Source organism: Falco peregrinus, chromosome 2, assembly GCF_023634155.1.
Source record: "Falco peregrinus isolate bFalPer1 chromosome 2, bFalPer1.pri, whole genome shotgun sequence".
In the NCBI taxonomy this organism is placed as follows: domain Eukaryota; kingdom Metazoa; phylum Chordata; class Aves; order Falconiformes; family Falconidae; genus Falco; species Falco peregrinus.
The window spans coordinates 69,033,921-69,060,148 of record NC_073722.1 but is presented as its reverse complement, the minus strand read 5'-3'; the positions used below and the strand labels follow the sequence as shown (position 1 = coordinate 69,060,148).

The window sequence follows — 26,228 nt, the reverse complement described above, 5'->3', positions numbered from 1 at the left end:
AATATGAAAAGCTTAAAGTATAAAACCAACATAACTCTTTCAAACTAGATGTGGTAATTTTTTATTATCTTGGGGACTTCATGTAACAAAAAACAAGTAGAACAAGATTATGCATAGCACTAATAAAGCTAAGTGCTATTTTTTTATAATTCTTTCAGCCAACATTGACCTGCTGCTTTCAGGAAAAGCTTTTCTCTCAGAAGTCACACATGAGAAACTGTGTGAAACTTCTCAAAAGTTTTTTTTTTCCTAAGGGAACAACTTTGCTCCCAGCTTAAAATTCCCAGTAAAAACCTACCAAGTTTGTTTTGTGAATCCTAATTGAGAGGGTGACCCCGTAACAGGTTGTACAGAGATCCTTGTATACCAAACATATTTACTAAGTCTATATAAATGGAAATTTTAGTATCTACATTCTGGTTTAACTTATACAGCCAATTTAAGATACAAAGCAAATGTAAGACTGCTCTCATTTGTAGTTATATTTTTTCCTTGAAGAAACAAAGACAGGATATGTTCATTTAAATTCTAATATACATCTTCATATTAAATACAAATGCACAGCATTAAGAAATCAAACTTTAAAAAGTAAGAAAATAAATCTGAAGCAGCATTAAGCATTGGAGTTTTCATAGTAGTGTTTTTGTATTAGATGTCTTATTTACAAAGACGCAATGCTTTTAGGATGCCAACAATGCAATTTACAATCAGAATATTCCATTGGAAAGACATAAATCGGAGTGAGTGCAAGCACAAAGATTTATTGGCACACAGCAAGTTCCAATTGGAAATCTTTAACTGTGTATTTATAGTAAGACCCACATTCCTGTAAAAACATCCTCTCTGCCAAATGCACTACACCGTTTCAGAAAGAAAATACTTATTAACCATGAAAAAAAACCCAAACTTCATTTGGAAAGTGAATTATAATCTTGCTTGGCACAACTGTCCCCTAATAATTGCTCCAAAATAAAAAAAGAACTTTAAACAATCAGAGTTGAGGGGAGAGAGAGTAAAATTATGCCAAACAGCGAGATGCATTGTCTCTAAAACGTTAAATGCGTAATGCACAATATATAATTTCAGGTAAGGTATGTTTTCAGTTTTACTGCAGAAAAAAGAATCTGCTAGATAATACTTTTCTAACACATTGTATCTGCATTCAGATGACATTTAGAGAAGAATTTTAATTAAAAGAATTGTTAAATATCATCAATTCAATAACCATTTTAAGAGACTAAACTTTTCTTATACTCTAGATCACTTGGCCTACAACGATGAATTAAGACTACCTGCAATGCTTTTAGACTGCAGATCTATCACTCACTTCCTTTGGTTAAGAAGCACACAGACAAAAAGGAAGGTATGAGATAAGCAAACAGTCTTTCCTGTCAGCCCCTTAAAGGAATCAATAAAGAACTGTAAAAGGCATGTATTAAAACAAATTCTCTTACTACAGTTAATTCTGTGGAATTCACTAAAGCAATGAAAAAAATTCTCTCTGATGATGGAACAGAGCTAGTTCTCTCAATAGCTACCTTCACAATTAAACTCTGATCTCTGTCCTTAACTTTCAACTTCCACACATTCCAAGGACTGACTTGAAAAATAAACCAAGTAACCCCAAAACTACAAACTTGATCCTTTCACCACCTTTAAGGGGCACACGTTACAGCTTCAATAAAAGGGTTTATTCTAAACTCATTTTTTTCAGTCTAGTAATTTCTCCAGTAACTTGCTGACACCTCTAAATTGAAACAGAAGTGTTATACCTATTTTAAAAATTAATCTGAAAAGGATTGTACCTAACTATTTTTAAATTGGGGGTGTGTGTGTCTTTTTTTTTTTTTTTGATGCTCATCAAGGTCTGGCACAACTATAAACATACAGAGTGCTACATATCCTCCTCATGTTCAAGGCACACAACTTGACACTTCAAACTCACCTTTTCTATACATAAAAGACACATACTGCATTAATTTTATTATTTGGAGGAATGAATTATAGCCTGCAGAACTTCCCTATTACTCTGAAATTAAAAGAGGAAGAGAGAAAGAAAGGGTTTTATTTTAAACTGACACCAGAAACAGTTAAGGCAAATTCAATTTTAGGACTGAATCCTGGAAATTCAATTCTGATAATCCAAAACAGCGAGGGTGAAAGAGGATGTGAAGACTTGTCATATTAGTGTCATCTAAAATTACTGAGCTGTTGTTTCCAAAGCACCATTTATTCTGTTTATGACAGACAGTCTATCACATTTGCAGAACAGGTCTGGCATAAAGATTACAAGTCCAGAAATGGCCTATTTCGCATCCCGCCTCTGAAGGACCTTCCCTAGCTCACTACCTCCATCCAAACCTCCCTTTTAGAAACCTTACAGTACACAAAAACACTAACCAACATTCTCAGCAAAATCCATTAGAAACAGAAGACCTTTATAAATTACTATTTAATATTCAGATTAGCACAATTCTGACAATCTTTCATTTGATAGCTTTTCCATGTCCAACGGTTAGAAATAAAAAAGGTAGCCCCTCATCTACCGAGCAACTCATCCGCTCCTCTGAATAGTTACTGCTCTCAGAGAACAAGTATTTTTTTTCTTCAGAATCTAGCATTTTCTAGCCATCACATAACTTTTTAACTACAGCAGTGCTAAGGCAATTAAGTCAATGGACACTAAGAACTTTGCCCTTAAAATACAAATAGCAAAATACATAAATTTGACTCTCAGAAGCAAATATTGTACTTACAAACAGAATCACCTGAATGAATCAATCTCGTGAAATATATCTGTGGTTTCTAAAGCATACATATGCAGAAATAAAGACAACTAGCCATGTGCTAAAACCTGTTGGTAATTTGAAATGGCTAGTTATTTAAATGCTTCCCCAAGTACCCCAGTGTAAATGTCCCTTGCCTAATGAAGGCAGCTTTCCAGAATTAAAACCTAATTATAATCAGTACTGCTACTGAATTATTTTTAAAGCAACTGAGAAAAATTTCAGGAGAGCAGTGGCCTGAAAATCCTATGCTTACAATGTTTTTCATTAAATCATAGTATTTTCAACAAAGTAGGTCATTCATAAGAAGAAATTCTTTCACAAAATCTTTTCCTCTCCTCTTAAATCTTAAAGTATTCCTGTTGCAACTATATAAATTATTATTTTGATAAAGTAACTGAAATTAAAGATTAATTTTTAACTAGTGTTTCTACTTCACAAAAAAACACAACTGCAATTTGACTTCCACTGTCCACCATCACTCAGCTACTGATTAAGTTAACATTAAAATGTGTAACAGATATTGAAGAAAAGTCAAATACAGATTTCTATGGAAGGGAGCACAGAAAATAAGTAAGAGTTTGTTAGGACAATCACAATAACAAGCTGGGACATGCTAACTTCATAATAATAATAAAAAATACAAACTCATCTGCCTAATTTTTGCAGCACATAGGGGGACTGTGGATTAAGTGTAGTTCACCTTGCAAACCTTTTTTTCATCCGAAGTATAAACTTCTACTACAAACACCATATGATTGCTTAAAAATATAAATGCAAGCAGTATTGTGTTTAACCAAATGTTTTCCCCTGTGGAATAACATCAAAAGGTCCTCTCTTACAAAATTTTTTAACATTCATTGAATTAAGAAGTATTCTACCTATAAATAAACTATGGAGTCATGGGCAGATAATTACAGTCTACACACACGTTAAGCACACTTACAAAAACAATTTAACATTGTTATTCTGTCCAAACTAATAAATTTAGTGCAGCGAAGAAACACTTCCCTTCAGATTCTAGCTACACCAATTCAGCAATATATAAAACAGCATGCCAAAATTTTCATTATAATACCGTTACTCAAGACATATGGAAAATGCAAACCAGATTTTGACAAGGCTCCAATATCATTATTTTGTCTTCAATGAATACACAAAAGGAGGACAAAACCAGACAGGTATCACGGTGGTTTTGGCATAGGTAACTAGGAAATATTTGAAGAGTTGTTTCATGACAATGCTACATAGTAATTCCTTTTCCTCCTCTTGTAGGGATAATTAAAGCATCGCTTCACTCAAGTGAAACATAAGCTGTCAGCAAAGACTAAAAAATGCTTTATCTCAGTAGTACTTGGAGAATTTTGTCATACATACATGAAAGCCTCTGTATTCTATGCACGTATTTGCACAAGAAGAGTTACTGGCATTATCTTGCACATTTGCAATGTCACTACATAGATTAAGATGTTGCTGCTTTGAAAGCCAAGCATAAGAGTGAGACGTATGGACATCTTAAGTTTCATGCCTACAGCTAGAACACTCAGCTCTTGGGAAAAAATAATAACACCTGGATGGCATGATGAAAACATATAACCTCATTTTGATACATCAGGATCGACTTTTAGTCACATCTATTTTATAAACCTGTTATTTCTTGGACCTGTTTATCAATGTCTTTTGGTTACAGCCCGTCTGCCTGTCCTGCTACATCAGTGTCCCTATATACTTAAAGACGGGGGTTGTTACCATTCGATTTATACGGTACACACGGCTGTTCAGGAATTAAATCTAATAAAAGAGAAATCGCTTTTAACCAGATTGCTAAACGGCTGCTAGAAACGCTGGTAACCCCGGGCACCCCGGTAACCTCGAAGGCCCTATAACGGGACCACCAGAGGCTCCCCAGCCCTGAGGTACTAGCCCAGGCCAGCGCCCGCAGCCCACAAAGGCGCGAACCCGCACCGCCCGCCCAGCCGGCCCCGCACACCTCACGACGCTGCGGGGGACGCTCGCCCTGCGCCCCCGCCTCACTCCCACCGCGCCCGCCAGCTCCCTCAGCCCCTCCGTTACCCAACAGCCATGGGCAGGGACTGCCCTCGGCGGCGGCTAGCGGCCTAAGCTTAGCCCAACGGGGCAAGGGGAGAGCTAGGGCTGGTGTCGGGGCCGGGGTGTACCTCCGTGAAAGAGAACCGCCGTCCCCGCTGCGCGCCCCGCCCCCGAACACCGCGGAAGCGCCCTCGGCTGCCCCCGCCGCTCCGCAGCGTCACTCCCGGCCGCCGGAAGAACCCAGGCATAGAGGCGGCCAGCGCAGTGCCTGAGCTTTCTTTTCGGGGGGACTTTTTAGGAACAAAGCATTTAACACCCTTCCATGCGTGTATGTACTTTGTCAGCACGCTGAGAACGACGTTTTGAGCGCCTTAGCTGTAAAAACCACGCTGGCTGGGGGTAGCGAGGCTTTCCCAGGCCCTTCTTACAAACCTCTGGCGCTTGCTTGGGCAGCCCGGGGCAGAGGGGCCTTGTTACCTCAGCGGATGAAGGTGTGTGGCGGCGGCTCGGTTCATGTGAGTGCCTGTCGGCGGGCCCCGTGGGAACTCGGCCGAGCTCCACTATGGCGTGGGGGTGGCTCTGTTTCCTCAACGTGCTCTTAGCGCGCCCGTGGGTGGCTTAGTTCGGACGCCTTTTGCCTCTGAGGGGCTGCCCTGGGTCTCCCCCGCGGGCCGGGCTTTCTGTGCCGAGAAGGCGAGAGCTCGGCGGGGCCCTGTTTGCTTGAGCTGCCGGTGCAGTGAGGGAAGGGTAGGAGCGGGGCTGCCCTGAGCCATGCGCTGCTGTGGCGACGGTCGTAGGGAGGCCGCTACTGTCCTTCTGAGGGGAATTCCCCTGTAGCGGAGGGGCAGGATGAGGGCCTCGAATTAGAGGAAACGGCGTTGTGTTAGTGGTTTAATTTAGAGAAGAGGTTTAATCGCGGGGCTTAATATGTGCTGGGGCTGTAGGGTGGCATTGCAAGTACAGATACAGCACTTTGTGGGGAGGAAGCAAGCACGTTAAGTGTTTTTTCTGAAATTACTTGTGTTCCTTAATTCAGGCCATCGACTGAAGTGGCAGTTTGGAAGTGGGATAGTGGTGGGCTGTAGAAGAAAAGGCTGTAATAGTCTGGAAAGTACAGGCATGGAGTATAAACTGAGCTTTGCGTAGGAATGGCTTTCACTAATTGACAAGCAGCTCCTTTCTCTGTTTTGGAAAATGGTATAAATATTCATTATGCGTTTCCACTGGTTTCAGTGAGTGGAAAACAGTATAAATATTTGGTGCATCCTCAGTAGACGTACTTGCAAGATTTAAAGTACAACACATATTTTGTACAGAGATACATGGATTGGATAACAGGGATGAGCTCATGATTTGTTGCTTGTTAGGTTGTAAGTCCACAGCTAACCAGCATATAGCAATATTACCAAAGTACTATATACATTGAACTAACCAGCCAGTAAAATGAAGAAAATACTACTGCAAAATAATTAATCCTTGCATTTCTTGCTCTTTCTGTTTCTTTAACTCTGATACTGTAACTTTTTTTAATATAGTCTTTGCTTTTCACAAGTACTCTTGTGGTTCAGGGTGCTTATGTGAAATTAAAGTCTACATGGGTAGACAAGAGGAGAGTGGTGGATGTTGTCTACCTTGACCTCAGCAAGGCTTTTGGCACTGTCTGCCATAACATCCTCATAGGTAAGCTCAGGAGGTGTGGGTTAGAGGAGCGGACAGTGAGGTGGATTGAGAATGGGCTGAATGGCAGAGCTCAGAGGTTGTGATCAGCAGCACAGAGTCTGGCTGGAGGCCTGTAGCTACCGGTGTTTCCAGGGGTCAGTGCTGGGTCCAGTCCTGTTCAACTTGTTCATCACTGACCTGGATGAGGGGACTGAGTGCACCCTCAGCAAGTTTGATGATGATACAAAACTAGAAGTGGCTGTGCTACTACCATTCAGCGAGACCTGGACAGGCCAGAGAGCTGGATGGAAGGGGAGCCTCATGAAGTTCAACAGAGGCAAGTGTAGGGTCCTGCACCTGGGGAGGAACAACCCCCTGCACCAGTACAGGCTGGGGTTGACCTGCTGGAAGGCAGCTCTGCGGAGAGGGACCTGGGAGGCCCTGGTGGACAGCAAGGTGACCATGAGCCAGCAGTGTGCCCTGGTGTCCAAGAAGGCCAGTGGTACCATGCTGGGGTGCATTAGGAGGAGTGTGGCCAGCAGGTCGAGGGAGCTTATCCTCCCCCTCTGCTCTGCCCTGGTGAGGCCGCATCTGGAGTGCTGTGTCCAGCTCTGGGCTCCCCAGTTCGAGAGAGACAGGGAACTACTGGAGAGGGTCCAACGGAGGGCTACAAAGATGATGAGGGGACTGGGGCATCTCCCTTATGAGGACAAGCTGAGAGAGCTGGGCATGTTTAGCTTGGAGAAGACTGAGAGGGGATCTTAGCAATGCACACATGTAACTTCAGGGCGAATGTCAAGAGAATGGGGCTAGGCTCCTTTCAGTGGTGCCCAGCCACAGGGCAAGAGGCAACAGGTGCAAACTGCAACACAGGAGGTTCCCCCTGAATATGAGGAAGATGGTCTTTACTTTGGGGGTGACAGAGCACTGAGATAGGCTGTCCAGAGAGGTAGTGGAGTCTCCTCTTGGAGACATTCAAATGTAGCTCTGTGCAACCTGCTGTAGGTGAACCTGCCTTAGCAGGGGGTTGGACGAGATGATCTCCAGAGGTCCCTTCCAATCCCAGCCATTCTGTGAAATCTGTAGTAAGGTGAAGCCATAGTGATTAAATATAGCATCCTATTTTTGTACGCCTTACTGTTCACATAGTATATTTTTCTCTGCTTATGTTTAGATAATAATACATGTGGCAGACCTGTTAGAGAGTAACCCCAAGTTTGTAAAATAAACCCAAAAGTCCTAAAACTGAATTTTTAATACAGGATGTTATTAAAAAGGATAAGGCTTTAGAAATGAGTAACTGATAAAACTTTGACAAATCTTATCAAATAGTGGGTAAAGTGGTGTTGGTTTGGTTTTTTTTTAAAGCTAGCCTCAAGGATCTTTGCTTGTCAAGGTGACTTCATTATAATACATTCCACACACACTGTCACAAATGGTCTTGTTATGTTAATTTTGACTTAAAAGAATTTTAAGCAATATATGGGTGAGTTGCTTTGATGTTTTAGCAGCATTGCCTCCTGATGGTGCAAGATGTTGAAGGCAGAGTGACTTAGGTTATAATGACTCTTAAAACTATCTTTAGCAAATTTGGGCTCTGGTATGTCTTTTGCCAGTTGTAAATATGAAGCTTATGCATATTTTCCATATATTGCTATAGATGTATTTGTTTCTTTCACAGCTTTAAATGTAAATAGAGAAGGAAACAACTCATTCCCCAGACTGAAAGTAGTGGACAGTCTGGAGAGAATGGTATGAAATGAAAAAGGATATTTGCTAAAGAAGGACATTTTAAAAACCTGAAAATAGTCCATGAGATTGGAAATAATAGGACTCTTGAGTTGCCTAGAGCCTTAAAGGCTTGATGCTTCTGATGATGAAGCATATATGAGTGGGGAAAGCAGTCTGAAAAATAAGTTTAGTGCAGAAAGGTATGATGAAGTTGCTTTGACATGATGGTTAAATTCATAGTAGATTAGATTTGTAATGCCAAGCTAACATAGGGCGTCTTTATTGAAGGAGTGCCAAACAGCCCATGGACGTTTCTTCATCCTTTTGATTTAAGAGATGTTCTCTGATGTTTTTTCTCCTAAATATGTTTGACTAAAGTCTGTTTAATACATTATTGTTATTTCAATTCTATGTTATCCAAGAAAACTAGCAATGAGGTTAACTGAATACCATGATGGGAGGGAAGCAAGCAACCCCCCTAGGGCTTCTTATGCTTTGCAAAAACCTTTAAATCAACTAATGGAATTTTCTTAAAATTATTTCTAACAATTACTCAAAGGATTCTAGTTTACTAGAGTCTTTGACTTTGTACTGACCTGGAAGTTTCATAGTATTAATGTTTTCCTTAAAAGAGAGGTGTAAACTGTCATGTGAATAATGCTCCGTTATGCAAAGCGTTTTGGTTCTTTGTAATGTTGCTTGCTTAATATTCTTGGTAGAATCACATTTTTGAAGAATGGAGTCCTAACGTAAAGAATGTTGAAAAATATATATTTAACTTTAATGTTTATTACTGAATTCTCGTGCTATATGCTGAATTCCTAATTCAAGTGACACATAGTCACAATAAATTGATCAGTGTTCCAAATTATCTCTTAATCATGGAGACCTGGTTGTTTGTGACTTTGGGAGTTAAGGGTGTGTGTTGATGTTTCTTACATTAGGACTAAAGTAGAAAGTAAAAAACTTTGGGTTTATATTAGTCTGTAAATATATTGAGATACAGTACACTTATTTCAGCTGGCATGAACCTTTAAAAACAGTTTCTGGAAATATTCTAAAAGTGCCTCAAAACATTTCTGTACTTTTATTATACAGCACATTTTATACTATAGAACTATGCTAATTATATTACAAGATAGTAAGAGATAACAAGGTAATAATCAGCTGTAATGATTTGTGCATGTTCTTTCTGAATCAACAAACCACTTGTAAATTTTCACAGAACAGCAATTTTACTAATTAGCAGTAGAATCAAATTAGAAAAGTACCAATTTCTCAGTCTGCTCCCCTTCCCCCTGCCCCAAAGTAGAAGAAATCATGTTATGGGTGTCATGTTACTCTGCTCATTTCTGAAAAAGCCCTGAGAAGCAGCAGAGTAGTTTGTACATTCTGGAGGACAAGAACCCAAATAGTGGCATCAGAATGAAGGGTGGGTGTTGAATTGGCAAGGAAAAAAATGTCTTGAGATGCAAAACAGGAGATATCTATTATCCAAGACCTGCTTAGACCAAGAGGGAAAAGAAAAACAGGTCTCAGATGCCTACATATCCCACCTACTTTACAAGTCCCTGTAAGCATACTGCGGAAATATCTATATAATAAAAATAATGCAAAGTAGTTGTTGTAAGAAGGCTTGATCAGGTGTGCAGGAAGACAAATCTGGTATCCACCGTAATGTTTTTGAACTTCTCTGATATTGATTTGATAGCTGAATGTCACAGCTGCCCTGTGAATTCATTCATTCATGCATGTCTCTTCTAAGGGAGTGTTTCCTAAACCCTAAAGAGTGTCAAATACAAGACAACACAGATAAAACTGAGGGGTCAGCAGAGAGGGCAGCTCCTAGGAACATCAGACGTGAGCAAAGTAAATAGCGTTTCTTGTAACGGTATGAATTACATGTTGTCAGTCCAGCAGAGAGCCGCAGAAACCCCCGTTTATTCTCTTTCTAGTTACCTATATGGTTCTCATTACCATCACCAAGAAACACTTCCCTTGTTAGATTTCGTGTTGTACTGGGGGTGAGGGGGAAATCTGTTTAGTTTTCATTTCCATGGTTACATTAGTATTACACAGTAAGGAACAACATAGTTTTCATGGTTAACTTAGTATTAAGCGGGGTGGGGGGAAGTCTCTGATAGCTGCTTTTTTCCCTGGTGTGTCAGAAGCCATCCCTACTCATAATTTAATATGGCTTCAAAAAGGTTTGAATACTTCCCAAAGCAGCCTTCTGCTTTCATTGTTTTGATTTTTTTGTCTTTTTTTTTTTCTGTGATTGGGAAAAAGCACTTTGCTTTAAAAAAAAAATCCTGTAAAATTGTTTACTGACTAGGCTTGGTGATTGCAGATCAGTAAGTCACCAGTTAGTTTTCACAAATCTTCTTTTCTTTTGGAGAACATGAAAATGTAGTACTGTCTGTGTAATGATGTTAGAGGTCAATTTCTTCAGAGTGAGTTTAGAATTAATGTATTGGGGTTTTACTTCACAGGTGGGTTTCTTTATCCTGTTTTCACAGTTAGCAAATTTTTTATGTGTTTCGTTCTCCGAAATAATCACACTTGAATATGTGGAAATATCACAATTAGAAAGGTAGGGTTTACTACATGTTTTTAAAAATCAAATGTAACTTAGGGATATAAAAGAGGGAAATAATGGGTTTCTAATGCTGGGTATAATGAAAAGACCTTAGCAGAAGAGGCCAAAAGATCTCAAGTTCATTCTAATCTATTATACCTTAATCACTTATGACAGATGTTTGACTAACCGGTTTTTAAAACTTTCCAGTGATGGATATTCCACAACTTCCATAGGCAGTCTGTTCAGTCTATTACTCTTTACTTGAAAGTTTTCCAAATGTCTAACAAATCTTCCTTGCTTTTTCCTGTCTGCAGTAGACCTGGTGAACAGTTTAGTCCCGTTCTCATATCAACTTTCTTTGTGTTTGAAGAATGAGACCAAGTCTTCCATCTATCTTCACTTCTATAGACTAAACTACTATGCCTCTTTCAAGCTTTTTGATCTTCTTTGAAGTCTTTTAAAAGTTGAGAGACAGGAAAGGAGGATCTGAACAAAAGCAAATCTCTGTGGCATTTGTGGGGGGTCATGAGTATGCATGAGTGCAATGTGAATATTGCTTGGGAAGCCTCTTGAGCAGCTGAGACAGTTTGCCTATAACAAAATGTGGCTAGCCAGGTCTTTCCTGACTTACCTCTCCTTTTGTTTCTTCCTGTCTCCCTCACACTTTTCTAGATCAGTTACAAGTTTCAGCTGCTCCCCCCCCCCCCCCCCCCCCCCCCCCCCTTTAAACTGGAGGAGGGAGTCATGGCAAGGGAATAGATTTACAGGTGAGAAATTGTTCTCTATAATGTTTGTAGTGTAGTGTTGTGTTAATTGATTTGTTAGTTAGTTACCTTTATACTTTTTGAGCCATAGTTTTCTAATGTGGGAGTCCATAACAAGCATGAAAGATTTTACAAGCTGGTATTTCCCTCCTGAAGATGTAGCCCCTGTGGCGCCAGACAGTTGAACAGATCTGATAGAACAAGGGAAAGCACTTTTTAAACATAATAAAAATGTGCTAGTTTGCTTGGGTAGCATGATAGCTCCAAATATTTTGAGATTGTCACCACATGCATTTAAGTATTCCTAGACTGTCCAAGCAGACAAATGCTTATAAATTCAGTATTGTTAGAAATTTGTAATCAATTATATCTAGTTTTAGGTGTGGCAATCTCTGGCATTCCTGATGACAAAATTCAATGTGCCAGATTCCTTTTCAGTTTTTAGGGGACAGTTGCTTATGATGCAAGTCATGGCCTGCTACTGGGTGACACTCTAATACCAGATGATTGGCCAACACAAAAAGAAATCGGTTTAATTTATAACCGCTGGCTGTGACTTCCCTCCCCCCTTCCCCCCCCTTCAAATGGGAAAAGAGGATCAATTCAATAATTCAATCACTCATTTGTTCCTTTGTATGCTATTTATTTCACTATGGTAATTAATCTATGCCAATAATTCTAATGCTGCTGCTTACATTGAACTGCATTAGCAGTAGTGTGTGACCACCAATTTGTTTCTGAATTGTGTATATTCATCCTCTTGAATGTCCTTGGGTCTGTTCCTCTTCTGTTACTCAACAATTCTTGTCTCCTACCATGGGATCAGGGCAGGAATGGGGGGATAAAACTAACCAGGAAAATAAGTCAGCATATGAATAATCTTTTCTTTGAACTCTCAGAGAAGAGCACCTTCCATTGTTTACTTGCACATTTGTGGTTTGTTTTGGTTCATTCTGTTCAGCCAGAATATTGTCAGTTGGTCACTGGCCTTCTGGTAAGGGTAGGTCACCCATTCTATCCATAGAAACTAAGGAGGGAATGTTTGCCAAAAACCCCTTTTTGCCTATACACTGTGAACATTAAAAATAATACATATCTTTATTCATAAATGAATAAGCAAAGGAATCATCTCTTCCTACCAAGATGAAAGATAAGGTTTCTCTTAAGTTACATTTACAACCTGGAGTCATGATAGTCTGAAATGAATCCATTTTTGATGATTAAATGAATCAATGGGGGGCCTGTAACAGCAGCTGTAATCACTTATTGACACTCGCTGTTTCAAAGAAAATTACTTTGATACCTTACTGAAATGGGAGTTGGATAAATTCTTCTTTGCTGCGTACAATTTTCAGAGAGAAAGTTCACCAGAGTAGCTTCTGCTGACCTAGTAGTTAGAATTTTTGTTAGGCTCATAACTTTGTATACAAATCTTAAGTTCTTATGCCACTTCATACCCATTAACAGCCTGCAAACTGTGCTTGACCTCAAGAGCTAGAGAGGGAAGTTTCATCTAGCGTTCGTATTAGAAAGCAATATATACTGTGTTTAACCATCTGTTAAGCACAATTCATGTCAAACAAGTCCTTCTTCTTTCCTCAGAATGCTGGAAGAAACCTGATAGAGATTCTGTGCTGGATTAGAGGAAAATTGAATTCTTCTCATAACTGCTTCCCTGGTGTGTTGGCTCATATCCTAATTATCTCAAAGCAGACATTCTGAGATGCTTTCTGCATTTGGAAGTGGCTGGCAATGCATAAAACATCAAAAATTGCCTCAAGTTAGCAAATCTCCTCTTGAGATCATTTGGTACAATCTTTTGGCATAAAACCACCCGTTAGAGAAGACTTTTATTTCCATTTCCTTCTCATCAGGAGCTTTCCCAACATAATTTCAACTGAGTATGAATTAATAGTTTAAAGATTAATCTCTGACTTCAGGACGTTCTCTCGGAAATGATCCATGGCTATTGGATCTGGTTTCTATCCCAGAGTGTTTCTCAATTACAGTTTAATATACAGCTTTGTAGTGACATCTTCCTTCAGACTTCGAAGATAAGTGCATCTTATTTGGCCAGGGCAGCTAGGACTGCTATTCCCAGAAGAATGCACAGGTTTGCACATGGCATGCAAGAGGCATTATGTTTGGCTTGGTAGCAGCTGCTCTGGAGTGAAGGCTGTAAGTTCATATTCATGCTTGTTCTGTTGTAAGTTTTGAGACCTCCTGTGTGAAGTGCTCTAGTAATTGGTAACAGTCACACACTAAGGAAGTCACTGTTGCCAACTAGGATATGACGCTGAATTGTACACCAGGGAAATTAATCTTTTCCTAGGGGTTGAATGACCCTGCTACGTGTAGGTAAGTAATTTCGCATCCATATGACTGTCTATAAAGTAATGCTATTGATAAGAATTGGGCACAGATTTTTTTTTTTCTCCTTTACATATAGCTTATAATTAAATTTTACTGAGAACTTATCTGCAAATTTGCACTTTTTGAAGATGCTAACCCAAGATATTCTAATCTGAAATAATTGTTTTAAAAGGGTTGGGTTTTTAATAGAATAATCTGGAACATAGCAAAATTAGATTGTAGCTCAATTTGTCTTAAGCTATGGAAACAAAAGAATCTCTGAATTCATAGATGAAATACAGCTGTTCCCCAAAAGCTGCTTGGAGGATTTTTCTGTCAGTTCCTGTAAGTCTCAATAGCTGACATCAGCCCTTTCAATGTCCAGGATGAGTGCACAAGGGTTTTGTTTGTGTTGGATTTTTTTGTTGGTTGGGTTTGGGTTTTATTTTCCCTCTGCACAGATCTGGTATTAAAAGAGGAGAAAATAATATTAAACCTAAAAGTTTTAAAAGCTGTGAACCTCAGGTACTTCTCACTACATGCAACTACAAAGAGGATTCTGAAAGACAATTAGAGGGCTCCTTACTTTTTTGGTACCATTACAAGATGCGATATTGCTGTGCTTTCTCTCAAGCAGTACTTAAGTATTTATAGATGTGGTCCAGAAGTTTACCTAGACTAACATACTATCAGCTCAGTAACCATGTTGCTATTCTGACCTCTGCTGAGTTTACTTCATTAGAAATTGGGCTATCAACTGCTCATAAATACCAGGTATTTTGTAAGAGTGATATTCCTAACTTAGCTCTTTTCAGTATCAATGCGTAACATTTTTGTGAGAAGTTTTTCTTAAGTGTATGCAATGTTAAATTAACAGAGGGAAGAAGCAGCTTGAGGCAGTGTCTTGTAACGGCTAGAATTTTGCAAGGGATGCTAAAAGGTAATACACAAACCTCTTTGTGTTCCCCTCTAGATATAGAAAACAACTATGACCAAAAATAACAGTTTCAAGATTGCCCTCTTTGGTTTGGGAAGGTTAATTTCTGTGTGTCACCTAGAATAACTACAATAGTCAAATGTAAACCTCATGCAAACAAGATACATTTGATTTAATCAGTCTTGGCAAACTGATTTCAAAATGTAAAATAATCATATAAGATCTTAGAAGTGGTTCTCTGTTAATAAGAATTAAATGATTCTAAATTTAAAAAGAAAAGAACTGATAAATACAAGCAGCATTTGCTGTACAGGTAGAAGTGGTAGGGGTTTTTGTATACCGAGGACATCTCTGTAAAAATGTCTTTGTTTCAAATCAATAGAATATCTGAAATACCTACATAATCATACAACTCTTTGGTGGCTGTTCATGTCTGAGCAGAAGAAAAGATAGCATTTTTATTTTGAGTACCCTTTGAATTGTTACTTTTTACACTTTATTTAGAAAAGATTGAAAGGTAGTTGCTGTACAGTCTTTGCTGCAGAAGTTGGTTGTTTTCCTGATGAGAATAGTGAAGTATTCATGTGCAGAAGTGTAAATCTGAAACTTTTTTCTTCAGAGTCTGTCTTTTATCACCAAAAGGGAAAAAATATTCTCTATATTTCTACCACACAAGTAAAACCATTGATTGAGAAGGTAGGTAGTTACAATACTTGGTAGTTATATCTGGAGATTTTTCTAAGTAGATGAGATGCATGATGCTTGCTAGGAATTTTAAGTCTCTTCACTCTGTATGTGATGAAAGGAAAGGCCCGTGTTTTGAGACAGATGCCAAGAATATGCAGAGGTAGATACTCCTGGCATGTGGTTTTGAAGTGACATATAACTGCTTCTGGCTTCTGAGGATTAGTTGTTGTCAGCCCACTTCAAATTTAAAAGTTAATTTAGACTTTTCACTTCACTGCTGAATGAATAATTTTCTCTGCACAGGGTAGGTTAGTATCTTTATAGGACATTTTCATTAAAATATCTTCCTCCTGTATTATGTGAGTAAATTCAATACTGGGTAGTACAATTATTTATGTGATGAATGAAGTTGGGTCATCGTGTGTGTGGGAGGGGTTTGCCGAGGTAAATAAGATATGCAACTGCAGGCTCAAAAGTTCTGTGAGGACTTCTTTTTCCCTTTTGTTTTTTTGTTTGGTTTTTTTTTTTGACAACTTTGTTGCTCTCTATTGAGACATTTGTCATTACTCTTGCATCCATTACACACAGACATGTGCGCACATGAACACGCTTTTTTCAGTTTAATTTTATTTGGCCCACATAAAAGGATACCTAAAATTTCTGTCTCGGTAAATAACAGAAATCATTAATGCAGCTGTAGTTAGAGAATGTTGATTCTTTTGCCATACATCTGCATGATGTTTGCTGAATGCTTTCATGAATATATAATGGTTATCTTTAACCTTAGTACTTGCTTTAACTGAATGTTTAAATCCTGTTTTCCTTTAGCTGTGTTACAGGGTACTATTTTTACATGTAGGAAAGCTGATACTAATCTAAAAGTAACAAATTTCAAGATTATCTTCTACCACACTTGAACTGTGTGAGAAAACTAGTAGGCAGGTTTCAGACATGAAGAGTATTGTCAATTAAAACTGAAAAGGGGGATCAATGTTCCTGTGAACTGCCTTACTGATACTGGTATTTTGTAGACTGTTGCTGACATGACATATATTGCTTAATGATATTCTTATTTCCAAACTCCTCAAGTTTCAGAGGAGAAGGTATCTTTAGAATGTCTTTTTAGCAGCTAGGATTTTTGACAAGGGTTATTATCCCTTATTTCTCTGACAGACCCAAGAGAAAAAGATTAGGTTTTGAGAGATACTTCTAAAATACGTTTTTGTTCTCAAGTGAGACCTGTCTTGAAGAGAGGGGGTGAACATTCAATTCTTTTTTACCTTTTTATAACTGCTGTGCCTGTTCTTAATTAAGGAGGTAGTGTGAATGCTCACTTTTTTAGTATAAAGTTCTGAAAATCAATACAATACCTAAGAAATAGTGTTCTACTTGGTATCAACAGGTAGATTTCAGTACAGTTCTGATTATTCTTCTGCTATCTGATTTATGCGTAACTTTGTAGTTATAACAGTAATCTAAAGCTTTCACTCCCCAGTAAAACCCTAGAGGGTGAACCATTGTACAGATTCTTCCACTTCCTGCGGCGCATGCTGACCTTGCAGACTTGTCCAGATACAGCTGAGTCTGCTTATATTTCTGAATTTATAGGCATATGTGTGTGTCTGTAATTGTGAAGTCCATCACCTGTCGAGGAAGTTTTATGATGATACTTTGAGGCATGAGTAGCAGCTACTTTTTTTTTTTAATATTCAGTGATAGTCATTAGATACAATGTGGTTTGGAAAATTCAGCTTTTATAAAAAAAAAACCCCGAACAACAACAAAAAAAAGCCAACACAAAACAAACACCACCCCCATCCTCCAAAAACCCCCAAACCAACCAACCAACAACAATGAAAAAACCCCACCCCAAACTCTTGATTTTTAATGTAAGCTCTCTGTTCCAAAGAATTGGATGTATTTAGATTTTGAAATCAGTGCTTAAGGTCAAAGAAACAAGGTAGCATGTTGTGGGTGTTGTGTCTTTTCCATCATGGGATTTATGTGAGAATTCCTTCTGCACGTGGTGATAATTTACCATAAGATTCTGATAGTACTATTAAAATATTAATGCAGTGGGATCCAAAAGATACACACTGCTGAAAAAATACATAAGGCTGTCCAACTGTTTTGGCATATGAGCTGCTACTTAAATTTCATACAGCACTGTAGCACAACCAGATGAATCTCTACTGAATTTCCAGGGGACCTGGCAGATGTACTGGGTGTGTAACCTGTTGAGACTTAAGCACTGCAAAGAAGTTGCTTTTTGTGACCCATGTTGTGAGCTATCCATGTCTATTGAATTAATTACTGGGCAGTCTTCTCAGATTAATAAATTAAATTACATGTAACTTTGTATATAGTCTTAGTTACTGAAAAATTTTGGTAGCTCTGTAGGCAAAAATTTTGTTACAAACAGCATCCAAATCGCTTGACTTCTTTCTTGACCTGGACAGGACTCCTTGTAGTCATGTCTTTGATTTGTTTAGTCCTTGGGGTGTCTGCTCAGAAATGGGAAAGAGTACAAAGTTAGTTCAGGATTGGACTGAGGCAAGCATTAGTAGAAACTTCTCCCGGAGTACAAATTTAGCACAAGCTTACAGCCAGCATGTGAATGAAATTGTAAATACTCTTAACTTGCGTTAGCCTTTTGAATGTTGCAGCTGTAGTGTGTTAAGATATCATGAGGTTAATAATAGGTTGTGGCATCTACTAAGTTTTGAAGTGAAAACTTGAACAAAATAATAGTCAGAAGTAAAAATTATTCCAGTTAGTTTCTAATGATCTCTGCTGTACAGATCCAAGAGATCCATTTAAATCTAAACTAAGCTTGTCATAATACTCTTTTGAATGCTTCTACCTTAATTTGTTCTAAGATATGCCTTGTCTTACTAATTCATTCATTGCTACTCATAGATTTGATTTTTTGCCCCTCATTAATGCTGTGACTTGCTTGTAACTTAGATACATCGTTACCTCTCAAGACAGACTTGTCTTCGTATTTAAAAATCGTTATTACAGAGTAATTTCTATTGCCTCAAAATTAGTACTAGTGGACGAGCCTTTTCTGTACAATGTTCCATCACATTTTTAAGAAATCTCTTTCATGCTGCAGTGTTTTTCAGTCTGAAGAAGTTGACGTGTGTTTTTGCTATTTACAGCCCTTTAAAATAGGGAAGGGTAGGCCCTTAGGACTACTAAAAGACCTGTCTGCAGCTGGGATTGAGCCTGATATATCTGGCAGCCAGAAGGGTTGGACTGTAGTCTCCATAGCTAGCAAATCATTCCTTAGGGCTGGCATTGCTGCTTGGATGGACTGTGTTTAGACATTTTAGTTGTTTGGAAATCTGCAAAGCAATTACTCTGACTCTCTTAGTGCAAAAGATGTGACTTGAAATAACATGTGGCAGAAATGTACAACTTTGCTTAATTTGTTGCTTGGCAAATTGTTTTCAGTACTGACTACACAGGAGTTTATAGTTTATGAACACTTCAAAAATTGTATTTAAGTGCTCAAAAAAAAAAAATCAGACTGTTCAACTCCTTAAAGCCCCAGTTATAGCAATCACTTGTTTGGGGAGAAGAGGAAGATAAATTCTTAGGTCTTTTTGCAATTATAAGTCTGCAAAACTGTACTGCCATATTCTACAATACCCCCTTATATTTTATGCTGTAATACCCTTTTGACTTGTATTAAAAAGAGCATTCTTTCTTTAGCAGAATACAAGGGTGATAGTTAAAATTTCATTTGATCGGTTTTAGTGCCATATTTCTAGTACCTGATAGGGGATCACTCATCTAATACCGAGAGTTAAAAATCGGATTCCACAATGATTTATTTGATGATAATTTCTAGATTTTGAGTTTTTACACTACAATTTATCAATAATGCTCAAAATCTTGACAAAAAATACAGGGGAGTGGGGTTTTGTTTATTTGCAATTTTTATGCGGTTTTTGTTTGGTTGGTCGTTTGTTTTTAAATTGTGCTGTCATTGCTAGGTGTTGCTTTTCAAGTGTTTGCTATTGTTCTGTCAGAAATATTTTGGTAGGTCTCCTTTGTTGTAGGCAAAGGACCTCGGTGAGTGCCCTGGTTTAACCCCAGCCGGCAGCTAGGCACTATGCAGCTGCTTGCTGACTCCCCCTCTGGTGGGATAGGGGAGAGAATCAGAAGAGTAAAACTAAGAAAATTTGCATGTTGAGATGGGTAGTTAAATGCATAAAGCAAAAGCCATGCACACAAGCAAAGCCAGGTAAGGAATTAATTTACCACTTCACATTGGCAGGCCGGTATTCAGCCATCTCCAAGAAAGCAGGGCTCCATCATGTGTAACAGTTACTTGAATAGACAAACACCATAACTCTGAATGACCCCCCCCCCCCCTTCCCTCCCCCCAGCTTTATATGATCAGCATGATGTCACATGGTACAGAATATTCCTTTGATCAGTTGGGGTTAACTGTCCTGGCTGTGTCCCCTCCCACGCGTTCCTTTCTTATGCACCCCTAGCCTACTTTTTGTTGGAGTGGTGAGCAGCAGAAAGGGCCTTGACTGTGTAAGCACAGTTCAGCAATAGCGAAAATGAAAATGTCCCTGTATTATCAACAGTGTTTCCAGCACAAATCCAATACATAGCCTCATATAGCTGCTATGAAGAAAACTTAACGCTATCCCAGCCAAAACCAGCATAGTGAGCATCTACGTTTTGATCATTTACATATATTTGCTTAGGGCCTTAAATCGTATTTTTAGTTGTGTAAACTGACTTTGACAATGTGCAATTCAAGAAACCTACCTTCTTCCTCTACAGACCTAAAAATATACTTCATACTGAAAGACAGGTGAGCTGGTTGTTAAATCTTAACTGACACATGCCCATCTTTTCAATGTGGATGAAATAATATTTAAGTGTAATGGAGTGCACTATGTTTCTTTGCTGTACTATAACAAGAAAACTAGGGGTTTGATTGATACTTCTGTTTTCTTTCTCAGCATTACATTGCTGCTTACTGATACCATGACATATTTGTATATGGGTTGCAAAGGCACAAATTTTGAAACCTATTTGTGAACAGCTTCATGTTTGAATTTATTTTGTGGTTGAGGAATTACTTTTTTCCACAGATAAAACTGTGGGAAACCTGTGTTTCCGATAAGTAAATCTGATTCTTCTTTGTTTATTGAAGCCTAGAATAATTCAATCTTTTAGAATTGCATTTCCTGAGGAGGAAGGAGTGTTTGAGTGTAAAAGCCATGATTGCATTTTACAATGTGTAACAGGTATAAAACCAGTAAAACACTCTACTTTTGTGGTAGTGATAGGAAAGTCCATGAAACTTACTGAATATAGCTGATTTCCAAAATGTCCTAGCAATAGAATTATATCACTGCAAATTTCTAATTAAATATTACAGACCATTGCATCCCTAAAAACAAATTGAGAGATGCTGCTAACCTTCTGTGCTTTGATTAGGGTGAAGCAGGGAGATGATCAAGTCAAAACCAAAATTTGATCTCAAAACTAATTAGTTGTAGCTGTCCCCTGTTTTGGAGATTTTCTTAGTAGTTTAAATTGTCATAATTTTGAAAACAAACCTTAAGTTTTTCTACAAAAAATGTGAAATCACATCAGATATTGTAAATATTAGCCAAAGACCTTTACAGCATCAGGTCTAGAATACTTCATCAGAAATTAGGGGAAACCTGCAAGAGAGAATTGAGATTTTTGATTTTTTATTTTATTTTATTTTTTTAAAGCATGAATCCCGATTTTCTGAGACAGGGAAAGATATGACAACTTACAACAATTTCTGAATTGCACAGACACTTTGTTTTAGCAAAAAAAAACCCCATAGTTGTACTCTTTTTCTGGTTTGATCTGCTCACTACAGTTCCTTACTTCACAGAATGAAAAAGGTGTGATGTGAGATTCTTAAACCTGATTCACTGTGTCCTGACAGTTCATAGAAGTGCAAAGCATAGGAAAGCAGAATCTGGCAAACAGCTGGCAGATTCTGTTACATTTATGGGGTTTTGTAAGATTGTTTGCCAAAAATGACCATACTCAAAAAAGATGCTCAGATAGAAGTCTGAACACACTTGCAGAAACAAGTGATTGTTGATACTTTCTATCTTTTACAGAAAGTAGAATCCTTTGCTGTACAAGTTGGCCACAGTAAAGTGTCTTGAGACATCTCCCGAAGAAGAAAAGGAGTTTAATTTGAGAGCTTCTCGAGGCTTAAGACCAAAAACATAGGAAGAGGAATTGCTATTAAATATTTTTCTGTAGCTTAAATTAATAAACTTTATTTAGCATTGGAGAAATTACCTTTGTGTTGTCGATAACTTTTAGAATAAGGCTGATCCCACTGGTTCTGCTTTGCAGTAACAAACTCGTTATTCAAAAAGAGCGTCTCAACTGAAAACTGAACATGTCTTTTTACAGACTTTTTTTTTTTCCTTCTCTGCTGGCTCCTTGCATGATACTAAGTCTTAATTGGTGGCTATTCCTAAGCATGGCATTCTCTGTAAGGCATATGTTTGTGCTGTCAGGGCCATCCTATGATTGCTGTCTGTTCATTGCTAAAGATCAGTAGGATTGGATTTGCTGCAGAAATACCATATTCCTGCATAGTATGCACAAAGTGAATAGCAATGGTGGGTCAGAGGAGTTGGTGTGTATGTGAGACAGGAAGAGAGGAGAAGCAGGGAGTTGCGGTGATTTTATTTCGTTGTGCATCATTTGAGACAAAACTTGGCAACTTTTTGTCTCATCACGTGCTCAGGTTTACTAACAAATGCACAAGTTTTGGTTGTGTTACGTTAAAGCCTGTGGGAAGGAATGAGACCAAAAAATAAGACGCCTATGACCTAGGAGAGCAGCATAAAATTATACTGAACTGAAAATGCTTAAATAAAGCTGCATCACTGTCATAGATGTACTCAGTGCATACATGGGTAATATGTTGGTCTGTAGGCAGTAAATCTTACTAAGCAGCCTGCAGGTTAGATACCATAGTTAGTAATCCTACTTTGTGTGTTGACATGAACAAAGCATTGCAAGAAGACTCTGAGAACTTGGAAGTACTGAGCCTTTTTAAATCTCCAGCTGGAAAAATGGAATGCTTAGAGCTAATTATTTTAGGTTTTGGGAATCAGTTGGCTTCCAATTTCTGGTTTTGTTTTGTTTTTGTTTTTTTTTTTCAAAATGATTGCTTTCCCAATAGTGAAAAGTAATTGGTTCCATGTTTGGACTGTGAATAGATTCCAAAAACAGTTTTTAGGGTTTAAGTTTTAAACCTTGTCATTATTTTTATGGGGGGGGGGGGGGGGCGGTGTTGGCTTTTTCTTGCTTTTAAAAACAGAGAATATTAATATTGAAGAGTAAGCTACAGCAAGTTTTGTGGTTTTAGCATCTTCTTGGTGTGTTCATTTTTTCATCTGGATATATTCTAAGGTCAAAGCCAATGTTGATGGACCAGTATTTGAAAACACGTTGAAATTTTGGGGTAATTTGTAGTGTATGAGGAGTCTTGATTTATTGTAGAGTTTGCCACTTTGAGGACCCTTCCATAGTACATTTTCTTAAGAAATGAAGTAGAATAGTACCTTTTTATTTCCTGTGAGGGTACAGCAGCTTCTTAGAAGAGCACAGGGGGCAGTGCTTTCTGTTTAAAAGAAGATAGGCAACTCTTTTAATCAGGAAGTAAAATGATGAGAAATTATACGATTTTTATGTGTTGATATGTAGCTTCATGAATAACTGCAGAACTTTTATCTTTAATTTGAAAATTGAGTTCCATTATAGTGGAGCAGTTTTGGAGTAGTTCCAAATGTCTTGCAGGTAGCAAAGGAGTCCTCAGAGGTCTGAGGTTAAAGTTTTTCTTAGCTGAGCAACCAGGTAACTTCAGGAGGTTACCCTTTTCAGAAGGTCTGAATATAGCTACTCCTTACTTGTTTTTCAGAACTGCTTTTTGTTTGAAGGGAAAGCAGCTTATTAGGCACAATTGTATGAAATTACTACTTTCAGTTGGCTTCTGGATCAATTTCTGGAAAACAGCTCAGAATTTATCTGTAATAAGATACGGTTCTGGTTTTAAGCTATAGTATTTCTGATTTTCTTACCCATTTTTAGGTCGTATATCACCAATAGGAATTGGTGTTATACAGTAGGGTGGGTTTTTTCCTGTATGGAGTGGGGAGGGTGTCAGGGTAATAGAAGGCAAGGAAAATAAGGGAGAGATTTTTCAAAAATCGTTTACTATAACCTTTGATTGTTGCAGTGCTGATATTTTTAATGTGTTTTGTGTTTTATTATAAAGGGTAGATCTTTTTTAAAAAAATATGTGCCTTTTAGATACAATTTTATTACTGTGCTGTATGGGTTCCTATGCCTTTGCAGCAGTTAATTTCAGCCTGTTGGCTTTTTGTATTAGTATTGGAAATACCTATTCCTTTGTGTTATTGTTATAATACTTGGTTTACAGAAATTTATTTGACAAGTGGGAAGATGTCTACCCATTGTAATCATGTAACTTCATTTCCAGGTCTTCAGTTCATTAGCCAACTTGGCTAAAACCTATAGAATGTACCAGTTGTATTCACTTTGAAGTTTTAGTAGCATTTCTGTTGTTGTTGGCAAAGTTTCCACTGTTAGGATTGTGCTCCCCTGGGAGAATATGTAGCTTGCAAGAAATCTTACTGGTATGCAGACAGTAATACCCCAGGCTTTGTATTATGCTGTGTTGTGCCTTAATAGTTTTGTGTCTATTTCCATTTGACATCTAAATCAGTAACTTATTAGAATCACTGCTTTTCATTTAAAACCTTCTGTTTTCAGACTGCGCATGAAAACAAAATTATTTTCTTATTAGAAGAGATTAATTTGAATATTAAAATTACTTTAATTGTCCTAGAGAGATGATATTACTGCTCTTCTCTCCATGAGTTTGTTGTTTTTTTCTAAATGAAAAATCTGTTTGTGGGTGAGTGGAGGGTGTGATGGCAGTAATACTCTTGGATCTTTAAGCATAACAGTGTGTGTAGAACAGACTTTGATTGTATTAGATGGCAAGAAGGCAAGATGTTGGATCATTCATTGCTTTTGCAGGAGTAATATACCCCATGCATCATCTGGCTACTGTATCTCTCTCTGGCTTCATTAATTTTACTTTTAAGAACTTCTAATTACATTATTCTTGATTCATTGTCTTTTGTACTGTGTTGTGTCTCCCTCCCACCCCCCCCCACCCCCCCCCACCCCCAGTTTTTTTGTAGGTAATTATTGTGGAGAATTGAGTTATTTTAATAGAAGATCAGGTATCAAATGTAAGTTAATACTGAGAGTGAAGCAGAAGTGCTATGTTGGTACTGGCATGAGCACGATTGTATCTGTTCACCTTTCAGTTATTTCTAAACCTGTTTTGTCTTCAGCATGGCTTTTGTTGCAAATCCCAACAGTGAATATTCGTACGTTAAAAACATTAGGAGGTCATTGTGTCAGAATAATCTTGCAATAATATAGGAGGTTTTCTGCAGTTTTGATATGAGAAAAGGCATTTTTGGGCTCTGATAAAGTTGTGGAGCCAGTGCATGCATCTGGGTTGTCATTGTCTTACCAATTGTTCCCTTTGTTGCAGTTGATGGGCAAATACATGGGAATTATATCACCGATGCTTGTGAAGATCTGCAAGGTGTTTTTTCTTCCTACCTATAACCAGTTTTCTTGGTATACAGATGAGGCAGCTGTTAGTACAGATCCTTTCTTCATCTAGACACTTAAGTGTGAGGGTGAAAGCATTATATGCTATGATATGAGTGACTGTAACTGTATTTTATCATTCTGTTGCTACTATTTGAGCTTTTATGGGTAGACACAAATGTTCCAGACACAAGCGTTTACATTTTGTTAGATTTCAAGAGATCAGGGATGTACAGAAGGCGTGCCTAGTTTCTGGAGCATTAGAGAAGCCCAGTAAAAGGAGCTGAATGTTCTAAAAGAAGGTTAGACAACATTTATTTGTACTCTTGCCTTTACTGATCTTCTGTGTTTCCTGCTGCTTTAATTTGTTACCTGTGTGCCTGGCCTTCCATTTTAGTGAAGCAAAATAAGACAATAGAAATTGGTGCTAAAATAACTCTGAAGGTGTAAACCTGCAATAAAAATTGTGTTAATCTGAGATGAGTAAAAATACTGATGAATTCTGATTAAAAGTAAAATACAAGTAAATTCTTAATGTAGGCACAACCACAATGTATGAAATATTCAGTATATTCTGAATTAATTCGTTGGAAAAGTTTGGAAGTGGGATGTTTCTATTTTCTTATTCTCATTAAAATTCTTCTTACACATAATACATTTATCATCTAAAGCCAGGATATGGTGTTCTCCTGTCCAACCTTTTCCCTTTTTATTCCCCCCCACCCCACCCTCCCTTATTTATTCACAACTTTCTTTCTGAGAAGGTGGAATTTTTTCTGTTTCATGAAGGAAGAACATGTTTTCTGCAGCTGGGAAGAAAAGCAGTTTTTCTTCTAAATTATGTGAGAGCAGCTGTCAAACATCAGATTCTATTTGTTTCTTTTTGTTTGGGTTTGCGTTAGGAGGTGAGAGCCTAGCTTGTTCACTTAGCAAATTTTCTTATTGAGCAGCTGATTTTAGAGCCGCTTCAAGGCGTAAGA

At 38.1% G+C, this 26,228-nt stretch overlaps 2 protein-coding genes across 5 annotated transcripts in view; one reads left to right on the top strand and one right to left on the bottom strand.

Annotated features, from left to right (window-relative positions):
• The window catches only part of TBCK (TBC1 domain containing kinase), a 117,998-nt gene extending 112,930 nt beyond the window's left edge, over positions 1-5,068 (bottom strand). Inside the window, exon 1 of one of the 2 annotated variants that reach the window (XM_027787653.2) lies at positions 4,964-5,068. The gene's annotated coding sequence lies outside the window, so the exon portion shown is untranslated. Of the gene's footprint in view, positions 1-4,859; positions 4,931-4,963 lie in introns of those variants that run through there. The other variant, XM_005238051.4, reaches the window with a different exon arrangement.
• A 119-nt stretch (positions 5,069-5,187) lies between these two features.
• The window catches only part of AIMP1 (aminoacyl tRNA synthetase complex interacting multifunctional protein 1), a 39,297-nt gene continuing 18,256 nt past the window's right edge, over positions 5,188-26,228 (top strand). Inside the window, exon 1 of one of the 3 annotated variants that reach the window (XM_027787658.2) lies at positions 5,188-5,326. Coding sequence is in view for 1 of the 3 variants with exons in the window: in XM_005238050.4 (XP_005238107.2) it covers positions 5,349-5,350 (2 nt within the window). In the remaining 2 variants the exon portion in view is untranslated. Of the gene's footprint in view, positions 5,351-5,563; positions 5,583-26,228 lie in introns of those variants that run through there. The other 2 variants (XM_005238050.4, XM_055794137.1) reach the window with 2 other exon arrangements.